Genomic DNA, 13,625 nt, shown 5'->3' with positions numbered 1-13,625 from the left:
GAGAGCGAGAGGTTCATGGGAGAGCGAGAGCGAGAGGTTCATGGGAGAGCGAGAGCGAGAGGTTCATGGGAGAGCGAGAGCGAGAGCGAGAGGTTCATGGGAGAGCGAGAGCGAGAGCGATAGGTTCATGGGAGAGCGAGAGCGAGAGCGAGAGGTTCATGGGAGAGCGAGAGCGAGAGCGAGAGGTTCATGGGAGAGGGAGAGCGAGAGCGAGAGCGAGAGGTTCATGGGAGAGGGAGAGCGAGAGCGAGAGGTTCACGGGAGAGGGAGAGCGAGAGGTTCATGGGAGAGGGAGTGCGAGAGCGAGAGGTTCACGGGAGAGGGAGAGCGAGAGGTTCATGGGAGAGGGAGAGCGAGAGGTTCATGGGAGAGCGAGAGGTTCACGGGAGAGCGAGAGGTTCATGGGAGAGCGAGAGGTTCATGGGAGAGGGAGAGCGAGAGGTTCATGGGAGAGCAAGAGCGAGAGGTTCATGGGAGAGCGAGAGCGAGAGGTTCATGGGAGAGGGAGAGCGAGAGGTTCATGGGAGAGGGAGAGCGAGAGGTTCATGGGAGAGGGAGAGCGAGAGGTTCATGGGAGAGGGAGAGCGAGAGGTTCATGGGAGAGGGAGAGCGAGAGGTTCATGGGAGAGGGAGAGCGAGAGGTTCATGGGAGAGGGAGAGCGAGAGGTTCATGGGAGAGGGAGTATACATGCATGGATTTTTTTCTATTTCCCATTTGATTTGAGTTTTGGTTTAAATGTTTCGTGAAGAGGTCCATGGACAAGTGAGAGGAAAGGGATTTCGGATGTATTATTATATTGTAGTGTTACTGTATTATTTTATCTATTAGTGTAAACAATGAGTTGTTTGGTATATGCACTTGCTCTTCCAACAGGGTTTTCTTTTCTGCCTTGGTTTTCTGTATGTGGTAATTTTCTTGCAGGGTTAGGTGGTGTTTTTTATTGTTGTTTCTAATTGTTTTCATGTCATCTTCTCTAACAGCAGGCTGGGCTATAACTTGGATGGGTGAGCATCTGGTCTGCCAAGCACTGTTGGCAAGCGAGGTGCACTCAGCCCTTGTGAAGCAAACTGAGGAGCTACTTGATTGAGAAGTAGTGAGTCCAGTCTCATAAACTGACACACAACTGGGAGAGTGGTGTGCTGACCACATGTCCCCTCATACCCGCATCCAATGACGCTTGTGGGCTGAGGATGACATGGAGTCTGGTCGGTACCATTGAGCCTTCACATGGCCTGTTCGGGTGGAGTTTAGTTTCTTCTCTAATGGTTGGTTTGTGATTGTGTTCTCTCGGGTGTTCTGCAAATGCGGAGTGGTTTGTTCCATACCTCCAGGCTCTCATGTGTTCTTTCTATCTGCCATCACAAGAGTTATGCTGTAATTGATATATATGACACACCTGCTTTCTGGTTATATCTGTTTCATTTTAGTTTTGGAGTGTATTTTTTGGATAGAATTGCCTGTTGTGTATGATATGGTTATTCCCTGTCTTTTGAAAATGTGAGTGTATGTGTAAGTTTGTGTTTATATGTCATTGTGTACCATCTTGTGTTTTCTCTTATATTTTCCTGATTATTTTGTGTAGTTGTTATGGTACTGAGTGATTGTGTTTCGTTCTGTTGTGATGATGTTAGTAGTTTTGTGCTTTCTGCTTTTATTTTACTTTTAATTTTGTTGTTTAGCTTTGTGACTATATTATTATTGTACCCACTATTTTGAGCTATCTGCATTATTATGTCCAGTTTTTTTGGTACCTTTCTTTGTTGAGTAGGATTGTGTTGATTGTGTTGAGTCTGTGGAGCATGTGTCAAAGTGCTGCTTGCTTTTGTGAATGCGTGGTTCAAGGATTGGGGGATGATAATGTCTGTTGCTGTGGGTTTACAGTGAATTTCAAACATATGCTTATTGATTTGCTTTTTGATTGTTATATCTAGAAAGTTAATTTGGTTATTCTGTTCTCCCTCCACTGTGAATTTTATATTTTTATGTACCTTGTTGATGCCAGTATGTCTTTTTTTTTCAATTTTTTTGTGGTTCACCTATTAAGCACTCTTCTGCCCCTCTTTTTGTGAAAATGATCTGTTGAATGTGGTTTACAGAAATATTTGCTAAGGCTCCTGACACTGGGGACCCCATTGTTATTCCTATTTCTTCTAAATAAAATTCATTAATGAACTGAAAGTAATTTTGTTCTGTTATGAGCTTTTTAAGGTGAATATGTCCTTAATCCGCTCATCAGCGAGTTGACTGTGTTTTTAGGTTCTTATCTATGATTTCTATTGTTTCTGGTATTGGTATGTTGGAATTCATGCTTTCTATATCAAGTGAGATGAGTGTTGCTGTTTCTGGGATTTTTATATCTTTTCTTTGTTGTATTTGCTGTGTAGTGTTTTTAATGGTTCTGTCTCCATGGACTTTGACATTTTCAGACAGTAATTTTAACATGTATCCTGCAGCTTGCAAGTGGGGGATTTTCTGAAATCCAATATTGGTCTCGCAGGAAGAATTAGTTTGTGGATCTTTGGTTGCTTAAGGAGGACAGGTGCAGCAGTCTAAAGTCACACAAAAACTGCTGTACAATGAATGGAAACAGTTCCATGAACCTCACCACAAAACATTTAAACCAAAACTCAAATCAAATGGGAAAACACACACACACACACACACACACACACACACACACACACACACCAAACAAGATTAGATACACAGTGAACTCAAAGTAGTCATGTCTGTATTAGTGTTATGTCTATACTTATGTATAGTGTTATGTATTAGTGTTATGTCTATACCTTTATTTAATTGTATGGCTAGGGCATCCCATCGGGCAGGCCATTCGCTGGGTGCTGATCTTTCGATTTGACGCTACTTTGGCGACCTGCAGTTAATGATGATGACAGAATGATGATGAGGACAGCACAACACCCAGCCCCTGGATGGAGCAAATTCCCCGACCCAGCTGGGAATCAAACCCGGGCCCAGAGGATAGACAAAATCGTCATGCTGACCATTCAGCTACCGGGGGCGGACATGTCTGTACTAGTGACAGAAGGCTGAGAATGCATAAAAACAACAAGTGGAAACAAAATGAAAAGTGGAAAGAAAAATGTTCTAAACACTAAAAACATGTTTATATTTTGTAAATAGAGCGGTAGTGCAACCTCCATGTGACCAGATGAGAGGAAACACCGATGCCAACTGAAAACAGGAAGAACTGTAAGTAATCATATATTTACATAAAAAGCAAGCAGTGAATTGTTTTATAATCTACAAATAATACATATCAAAACAAAAGTATATCATAACTGTATCATTATAGGTTCCATTGATGATGCCTTTAAGTGAGTAAAGGCAAAATGCTTCTGGGAAAATAAATGAGAGTGCAGCAAGAAAAGGGATTTTTATTTACAAAACAAAAAAGATACTTTCTCTATTTATTGCGCGAAAACAAAAGACATGACCCACTCAGCTTTACAGTCTTCAAATTTTCTTAAATAATTCATAAATAAAAGTGAAATATTTAATAAGCTGTATAAAACACTCACTGACGTATGTACCTACAGCATAATATTTACTGTTTAAATCACGAATGACAAATTTGTAGGCTTTCCTGAATCATATAATGTGGTAAACTAAATTATGTTATTACAAGGTAATAACTTATATTTATGACAGTACAAAACTTGTCCATCTCTCCTTGCACAGAGTTAACTGATAATCCTCATTTTCAGCTTAGCAGTTGATATGCAAACATGAAAAGATATATAGAAGATGAAATTCTGGATGGATGGCTGGATCAAAGAATAGGTGGTTTGATTGACTGACTGACTGTGACTGATTTGAGTTCAAGGCACACATCATCTGAATCATTAGTGCCCATAATTTTTGGATGCAATTCTGTTGGTATACGGCAATGGTAATTTCAGAGGAACTCTCCCTTTGATCAAGTAGTTCAGATTCTTATATGGTATAAATTCACTGAAGACGTTCCAAGAACCAGTTCAGTTCATTTTCTTGGTTTGATTCACATGTTTCAGGTCAGATTATCCTCCTGTCATAAAATACATATATAATGTGTAGCAGTTCAACAGATCAGAGTGGCTACTATGACTGTGTGATGTTCACACAGGTTGCAGAGCTCACTGGCTGCACTAGACTCTTATGGGACACTGATGAACATAGTCCACTGGCACTCCTTACTGTAGGTAGAAGGTATATGTTTGGCAATTACCTGATTAGAAAAAATGCTCTTAACTAAGCGGGATGGACTCAACGAGTCTATCATTTCAGTTGCAACTTGTTTTCTCCAGTCAGCATCCAATCTCCGTGGAAGAGCCCAAGGGAACTTGAATGAATACAGGAGCTTCCTTAGTCTTTCCAGGAAAGAGTGAAGTAATGTAGATGAACTAGAAGGGTTCACCTCAATATTGTAAGCAGCATTCAGTATCTGTACAAACAAACTGAATAATGTAACACAAGATATTTCTAAATGACACACTGTCTTCTTATAAAATAATTTAAAAAATTTCACACTTATTCAAACAGTAAAAAAGAGGCAAAAAAGAAATGGGGTGTTATAAAATTATGAAAAGTTTTGAGGCTGCACGCACTATAACAGAAGTGAACCAAAAGAACACATCAGGAATGAGTTATCATCCACAGCAGCAATTTAGTCATCAAAACTGAAATTAAAAATTCATAAAATAAGTAGCAGTGTAGCTTCTGAAATATGGGAAACACTACTGCTGTACTTTAACAACATACAGGGGCGAGGTGGGGTGGGGAGGGGGATGGAGGGGGAGAGAGGGAAGGAGGGAGAGAAGTCACATGTCATATGCAAAGAGGGGAATACAAACATAAAATATATTAAACTGAACATAATGGAAAAAATATCACTGACAACTGCATCTTGGTATTATACATTAATATGTTTCTCTGCTCACAATCCATTTCAATAAAATAATTTTGGGCATTTGACTACATCATGATTTACATGAAAATACCAACAGTTCAATTACTGTCACAGGAAGCCTTCTTCAGGTCGACTACATATGAGATGTCACAGCAGCTTTGTCTGTGCTACAAGGTGCCTATCCTCTAGAAGTCACATGGGAGAGGCATCCTACAATATTTTAACTGTATGAGATGATCACGTCAGAGAGATATCAAAGTGTTTATTTCTTGAAGTGTTTTATTTTAATTTTTATTGCTTAGCATTGAAATATCTACTGGAAGCAGACACAAAAACATAGTGCTCCTTAGACATTCCCTGATGGCACATGCAACCTGTCACCTAAATTACCAAATGACTAATCTGGTGCAAAGGCATCCATTTTGAGTTCTATCTTGTTAAAACTATTGTCAAGTAATCTAATGGCTTTCAGGAGCAACAAAATTTTGGTTTTCAATATGTCATGCAATTATTGCCCAAATTTGAAATGCTATCATAACCTACTCATTCAGAGGTATAATGTTACGTTAAAGGTTTAGCTAGGTAAAACAAGTATTAAAGTTAGGAACAGTGTATATGTCTTGAGGCAGCATTACTAAAGGCATGCAAATTACCCAGCGTATATTCATCCATTATTTAAGAATGAGAGTATTCTGTGACAGCCAACGAACTTGACACACAATTTCAAACCCCAACAACAGTGTTCCTCCCTGACACCTCCCAAAAAATGATGAAAGGAGAATTCATTGCTTCTTCATTTTCACTGTCCATGCAGTTATACTTCAGCATCAGTCATGACATTTTTATTTATTGCTTCTTTACTACTATATCTCTTCACAACACATTTTGCAGAAAATACCCACATACCACTGAATGTATATGTAAAATTATATTGTTGTACAACAAATAGTTCAGAAGCTATAATGTCATAACACTGAGATGGGTAAAAAACTAGAATTTGCTTAGGACAGAGCACCAATTTCCCAGACTATACTCATTCACTGTTTGATAATGAAAGCACACAGTAACTTTCAACAAACTTTGCACACAATTGCAAACCTTTTCAAAACTTTACATTGCTTGCATGCTTAAAACAAAATTTTAATTCATTTGTAAATTATTCACATGCCTGAAGCTGTTTTGTAGATGGGAGCTTGATTTTTCAAAGAATGGGGGTTGTTTACTGGCTGCTTACCATCTGTTCTACTGCAAGCCATACAATGGGCAGCTTTACAAGCACAGTTGCCCATTGGCCAGAAACCTCTGTAAATGAGTGGAAAAGTTTGTAACCAGCTTCACAACTTACACTAGAGAGCCATTTTGCTGTCTCAACAACCCATTAATCACTTTGTGGTAAACGACTGTCTGGCTAAGACACAGGGTTGTCGCAGCTCCAATATGACTAAATTTGTACCACTACCAGGTTGTTGCTGTGACAAAACAATATGTAGTGCTCATAAGCAGTGTTATATGTATTAATGAAACATTCTGGATCACCAATGTAGACCACTACACACAAATGGCATAGCTCAGAACCCTACCACATGAACCTTAATGATAGCATCCTCAACTGATCCTTAGCAATCTCAGGTTTATTCACTGATGTAACGAACTGGCTTGACAGTTGCCAGTGATTTTTTTTTTTTAGCACGAATTTATTGCAGTCGACAATGTTAGCATTTGACTTAATCCCCACTGTAGACTTTACAACTAGAGCAGCTAATTGTTCAAAAACAGACACTAATAACATCTTTATAGCTAGGTCTAATGAAAAAATTATAATGATAAACCAATAGTCAATGGCCTCTTCAGACCATCACATTCAGTTCCTTATGTTAAATGTTACTCCAGATCAGGATAGAAGAATCTTGTAAACCTGAGTTTAAAAACACAAAATTTAGGTTCATATAAGAAAACATGGGGATAATTTCACTAAAAGCTAAGTAATTATTGTTATTCAATGTGATGTCACATACCACCACTGACAGTACTCAAGACGGATACAGTAAACTCAATAGTTTTCTAGATAATGACGAGCACTACAAGTTGTCTAAAACCCAATAAATGTCTTATTGCATCTATTATGTATTTAAATTAATTAGATCCTCAACAGACTCTCTCTTCCCCAATGAAAACTAGGCATTAAGCAATCCTTTTGGAACCGCATAAATCTGTAGCTCATAGATTTACACTTTTCTTTTTATTTCCTTATTAAGATTTCAGGGGATCCTGAAGTTTCATCTTGTCTTTATTTATTTATGACAGCTTCGTGTCTGTAGACTACCTTACAGTGCATGGCAGTGGGTACTTCATGTACTACTCTCATTTCCCATGTCGCCAGAGTTGGACGAGTATCTTATGACACTCTCACACTTATTAAACAGACAAGCTGCTCTTATTTTTATCTTCCCTTATTAATATGACCAGGTAAGTATTCCAGACTGACATATTGCCTGTTGGCTTTTTTCTAAAAATCTTTGGCCAACATTTGATTGATCGTTTTCCTGACATTTCGCTAGCACCAGTGGTTACAATTACCAAAGATTCACCACCCCATTACTGGTGGCAGACTAGAATTGAGCCACAGCCAAAACTGCGTGTACCTTTTGAGCCAACAATTGAGGGGCTTTCTTCTGTCATTGTCACTCTGGTTCTCCTCTCGTTCCCTGCAATGATTGTTTGCTGCAGCACAGGAATTTGAGGCACATTGATGTTCAGGCTTTCTTCTTTCTTGTTAAAACTATTGAGAAGTTGATAAATTTTAATGGCTTCTCTGAACAAAATGTGGCAGCTCACCTCCACAGCAATCACCTGTGTGTCCACCAATTTTATTACACAATCTGTCTCATTCCTCACATGCTCTGTTATGTCTGAGTTCTCCACCTGCACCCAATCTGGAATATCGTTTTATGTTCAATGATCCGGGTGTCAATGGATCGTCTGGTCACTGATGATCCTTTTCTACATCCATAGTAAATTTAATGACACCCTTCTGCATGTGCTGGTTACAAGAACTATTGAGAACTTGGGCCACTGCGTCTATCACAAACTGACACACACACGTGGACCAAAACCTACACAATCTTTCAAATCGTTACCTAAGACGGAAAAGAGGCATGATTAATATGCTTTTAATGTGTTCAAAACAAATATCTGAGCTGCATAGCACAGAGGCAAGATGCAACACATGGAATACATTCTGCAGAACAACAGGTACTTTGCCAGTTGTGTAAGAAGTGTGAAGAAACAAAACAGTCTGCAGTATATTGTGTAAACACAGTGTAAAGACTATTTACAAACCAAGCGAGAAAATCAGTGAGTCTCAGATCAGCTAAGGACAAAACAAACCCATTCTTACCATCAGGATGTTATCGCATACAGTGTACATGTGGAAACATCTACATTGGAATGATGGGATGATCCATCAGTACTAAAATCATTGAAAATAAACATTACAACAGTTTTAACAAGAATGATGAAAGTCCGATCGGAAACAGATCCTGGATTCTCGTGCAGCAATAAACAACCTCTGGAGGTAACACTGGGAGAACCACAGTGGTGACAACCAGGGAAAGGTCCTCAGATGTTGACGCAACATGCACATGTGGTTGGTTGGTTGGTTGGTTGGTTGCTTTAAAGATTAAAGGGGCCAAACTACAAAGGTCATCGGTCCCTTGTTTCATAAAAACACAGAGCACAGTGAAACTATCCACCAGTCAGGCGAAGCACTAAAATAAAAATTCCGGGGGAAGAAAAGCCCCATGGTCCATTGTAAGACAACACGGAAAATGGAGCACAGCAACAAAAACAACATAGAGAACAAAGGCAGAAGGAATTAAAACTGCACAGCAGAGGACTGTGGCTGGCTGATCACGAAAATACACTCCTGGAAATGGAAAAAAGAACACATTGACACCGGTGTGTCAGACCCACCATACTTGCTCCGGACACTGCGAGAGGGCTGTACAAGCAATGATCACACGCACGGCACAGCGGACACACCAGGAACCGCGGTGTTGGCCGTCGAATGGCGCTAGCTGCGCAGCATTTGTGCACCGCCGCCGTCAGTGTCAGCCAGTTTGCCGTGGCATACGGAGCTCCATCGCAGTCTTTAACACTGGTAGCATGCCGCGACAGCGTGGACGTGAACCGTATGTGCAGTTGACGGACTTTGAGCGAGGGCGTATAGTGGGCATGCGGGAGGCCGGGTGGACGTACCGCCGAATTGCTCAACACGTGGGGCGTGAGGTCTCCACAGTACATCGATGTTGTCGCCAGTGGTCGGCGGAAGGTGCACGTGCCCGTCGACCTGGGACCGGACCGCAGCGACGCACGGATGCACGCCAAGACCGTAGGATCCTACGCAGTGCCGTAGGGGACCGCACCGCCACTTCCCAGCAAATTAGGGACACTGTTGCTCCTGGGGTATCGGCGAGGACCATTCGCAACCGTCTCCATGAAGCTGGGCTACGGTCCCGCACACCGTTAGGCCGTCTTCCGCTCACGCCCCAACATCGTGCAGCCCGCCTCCAGTGGTGTCGCGACAGGCGTGAATGGAGGGACGAATGGAGACGTGTCGTCTTCAGCGATGAGAGTCGCTTCTGCCTTGGTGCCAATGATGGTCGTATGCGTGTTTGGCGCCATGCAGGTGAGCGCCACAATCAGGACTGCATACGACCGACGCACACAGGGCCAACACCCGGCATCATGGTGTGGGGAGCGATCTCCTACACTGGCCGTACACCACTGGTGATCGTCGAGGGGACACTGAATAGTGCACGGTACATCCAAACCGTCATCGAACCCATCGTTCTACCATTCCTAGACCGGCAAGGGAACTTGCTGTTCCAACAGGACAATGCACGTCCGCATGTATCCCGTGCCACCCAACGTGCTATAGAAGGTGTAAGTCAACTACCCTGGCCAGCAAGATCTCCGGATCTGTCCCCCATTGAGCATGTTTGGGACTGGATGAAGCGTCGTCTCACGCGGTCTGCACGTCCAGCACGAACGCTGGTCCAACTGAGGCGCCAGGTGGAAATGGCATGGCAAGCCGTTCCACAGGACTACATCCAGCATCTCTACGATCGTCTCCATGGGAGAACAGCAGCCTGCATTGCTGCGAAAGGTGGATATACACTGTACTAGTGCCGACATTGTGCATGCTCTGTTGCCTGTGTCTATGTGCCTGTGGTTCTGTCAGTGTGATCATGTGATGTATCTGACCCCAGGAATGTGTCAATAAAGTTTCCCCTTCCTGGGACAACGAATTCACGGTGTTCTTATTTCAATTTCCAGGAGTGTAATAGGATGAGCCAGCCACTCTGCAACACGTTAAAACCTCCAGCCTAAAAGATTAGGGTGGAGTCGAATTACAACACAAAACTAAGTAAAAGATACAGCACAAAAGAGGATGACGCAATAAAATTAGAGGGACCTATAAAAAAAAAAAATGGCTCTGAGCACTACGGGACTTAACATCTATGGTCATCAGAGGACCTATAAAAGCCACTTGCTCGAAAACTTAAAACACGATCTGCCATAGAGGCATCGTCACCTAAAAGAGATGATAAATCCCCCAGGAGATTAAAAGTTCGCCTGAGGGCAGTTAAAAGAGGACATTCCAACAATATATGGGCCACCGTCATGTTCGCATCACAGCGACAATGAGGGGGTTCCTATCGACGCAGCAGATGACCATGCGTCAGCCAAGAGTGACCAATGCGGAGCCTACACAGAACAACAGAATCCCTGCGAGAGGCCCACATGGAGGAACCCCACACAGTCGTGGTCTCCGTTACTTGCCGCAGCTTATTGGGTGCAGACAGAGTGCGCCATTCGTCTCCCCACATCCCAAAGACCCGACGGTGCAAAACCGTTTGGAGATCAGTTGCCGGGAGGCCGATCTCCAACGGCAGTTTGCGGGTAGCTTCTTTGGCTAACTTGTCGGCGAGTTCGTTTCCCGCTATCCCAACGTGTCCCGGGGTCCATATGAACACCACCAAACGACCACGCTGTTCAAGAGTGTGAATGGACCCCTGGATGGCACCAACAATGGGCTGGCGTGGGTAGCACTGGTCAAGAGCCTGCAGACTACTGAGCGAGTCACTGCAAATGATGAAGGACTCTCCAGTGCTGGTACGAATATGCTCAAGGGCACGAAAAATGGCTGTCAGTTCTGCGGTGTAAACACTGCAGCCTTCCGGCAAGGAGCACTGGTCGACATAGTCCGCATGAGCATAAGCGTACCCCACACGGCCATCAACCATCGAGCCATCGGTATAGATAACCTCCGAGGCATGGTATGCGCTTACGAGAGCAAGGAATTGGTGGCGCAAGACTGCAGGATGAACTGAATCTTTTGGCCATCGGGAAAGTTCCAGCCGAAGCTGCGGCCGACAAATACACCAAGGTGGTGTATGTGGGCGGACCTGGAAAACAGATGGAAAAGGCAAACACTCGAGTTCATTAAGGAGCGACCAAACACGGATTCCAATTGTATGGCGTGATCGCGGCTGCCGGTGTGGGATATGGACTGCCGCATTTTCGAAAAGGAGACGATAGTTAGGGTGACGGGGCGAACAACGGACGTGGGCAGCATAGTTGGCTAACAGTTGTTGACGCCGAATATGAAGTGGAGGAACCCCAGCCTCAGCAAGGAGGCTATTAACAGGACTGGTGCGGAATGCTCCTGTCGCCTGTCGAATCCCACAGTGGTGAACGGGGTCCAGCAGTTGCAACACTGAGGGCGACGCTGAGCCATACGCCACACTCCCATAATCCAGTCGGGACAGCACGAGGGCATTGTAGAGCTGCAGCAGCGTATTACGATCCGCACCCCAAGTTGTGTTGCTGAGGCAGCGGAGGGCATTCAGATGCTGCCAACACTGACGCTTGAGCTGACGAATATGTGGAAGCCAAGTAAGCCGGGCATCGAACAGCAATCCCAGAAAATGGTAAGTGTCAACAACCCTGAGCATAGCATCCTCAAGATAGAGCTCAGGGTGGGGATCGACAGTTCGACGCCGACAAAAGTGCATAACACAAGTCTTCGCAGGAGAAAATTGAAACCCATGGGCTAGGGCCCACGCCTGCGCCTTGCGTATGGCTCCCTGCAACCTACGTTCTGCAACACTAATGGTGGAGGAGCTGAAAAAGATGCAGAAATCGTCAGCATATAACGTGGGTGAGACAGACGACCCTACTGCTGCTGCAAGGCCATTAATGGCCACAAGGAAAAGGGGCACGCTCAATACAGAGCCCTGTGGAACGCCGTTCTCCTGGATATGAAGTGAACTATGGGATGTGCCAATTAAAACGCGGAATGTCCGAACAGATAAAAAATTCTGAATAAAAATGGGGAGAGAGCCCCGGAGACCCCACCCGTGCAATGTGGCGAGAATATGGTGCCGCCACGTCGTGTCATATGCTCTGGAGAGGTCGAAAAAGACGGAGACGAGGTGTTGGCGCCTGTAAAAAGCAGTGCGGATTGCAGACTCAAGAAAGACCAAAGTATCGGCGGTGGAACGATCCTGACGGAAGCCGCTCTGGCACGGAGCCAGAAGACCCCGAGACTCGAGCAGCCAACACAGCTGTCGACTCACCATGCGTTCCAATAGCTTGCACAGAGTATTTGTCAAGCTGATGGGCCGATAGCTATCCACATTAAGCGGGTCCTTACCAGGCTTCAGCACCGGAATGACGGTACTCTCCCGCCACTGCGACGGAAAGACACCATCGCCCCATATGCGGTTGAAGATGGCAAGAACACACCGCTGACAGTCCAGGGACAGGTGTTTGAGCATCTGATTGTGGATGCCATCTGGCCCAGAGGCTGTATCGGGGCACCGTGCCAGGGCACTTTGGAGTTCCCACAAACTAAATGGGGTGTTATATGCCTCAGGGTGGCGAGAAGCAAAAGAAAGCCGTTTGCATTCCTCCTGGCGTTTTAGCGCGCGAAACGCGGGCGGGTAATTACCCGACGCAGTGGCCCAAACATAGTGCTGTGCGAAATGCTCGGCGATTGCATCGGCATCGGTGGATACCGCCCCGTTGATGGTAAGCCCTACGACACCTGTAGAGTGCTGCAATCCAAAGATGCACCGAATCTTCAGCCACACCTGGGAGGGTGAAGTACGGAAACCAATGGTGGAAACATACCTCTCCCAGCACTCCTGTTTCCGCCTTTTGATGAGCCGCCGTGCCTGAGCACGGAGACGTTTGAAAAAAATTAGGTTCTCCAAAGACGGGTGCCGCTTATGTCGCTGAAGAGCCCGCCGACGTTCTTTAATGGCTTCAGCGACCTCTGGAGACCACCAAGGCACTGACTTTCGCTGGGGGCACCCTAACGAACGAGGAATTGTACGTTCCGCAGCGGAATCAATCGCTGCAGTCAGTGTCTCAACCGCCACATTGATGGTACCGTGGGGGAGAGAGTCAACAGTGGCAGCAGAGGAGAACATTTCCCAGTTTGCCTTGCTAAATGCCCATCTAGGCAAGCGTTCATGGGAGTGACGCTGGGGTAGTGAAAGGAAGATGGGAAAATGGTCACTACCACACAAGTCGTCATGGACTCTCCAGTGGACTGATGGTACAAGCCCTGGGCTGCACAACAACAGATCTATGGCCGAGAACATGCCATGCGCCACACTGAAATGTGTGGCGGCGCCAGTGTTT

General features: G+C 44.6%; 1 protein-coding gene across 1 annotated transcript in view; it reads right to left on the bottom strand.

The window, feature by feature from the left end:
- The window catches only part of LOC126248974 (dual serine/threonine and tyrosine protein kinase-like), a 317,035-nt gene that overhangs the window by 93,880 nt on the left and 209,530 nt on the right, over positions 1–13,625 (bottom strand). Inside the window, exon 9 of the mRNA XM_049950529.1 lies at positions 4,230–4,445. Coding sequence (XP_049806486.1) covers positions 4,230–4,445 — 216 coding nt within the window. The remainder of the gene's footprint in view (positions 1–4,229; positions 4,446–13,625) is intronic.

Source organism: Schistocerca nitens, chromosome 3 (genome assembly GCF_023898315.1).
Source record: "Schistocerca nitens isolate TAMUIC-IGC-003100 chromosome 3, iqSchNite1.1, whole genome shotgun sequence".
Taxonomy (NCBI): domain Eukaryota; kingdom Metazoa; phylum Arthropoda; class Insecta; order Orthoptera; family Acrididae; genus Schistocerca; species Schistocerca nitens.
The sequence above is the reverse complement of the archived record's forward strand: the minus strand, read 5'-3'. Positions and strand labels throughout refer to the sequence as shown.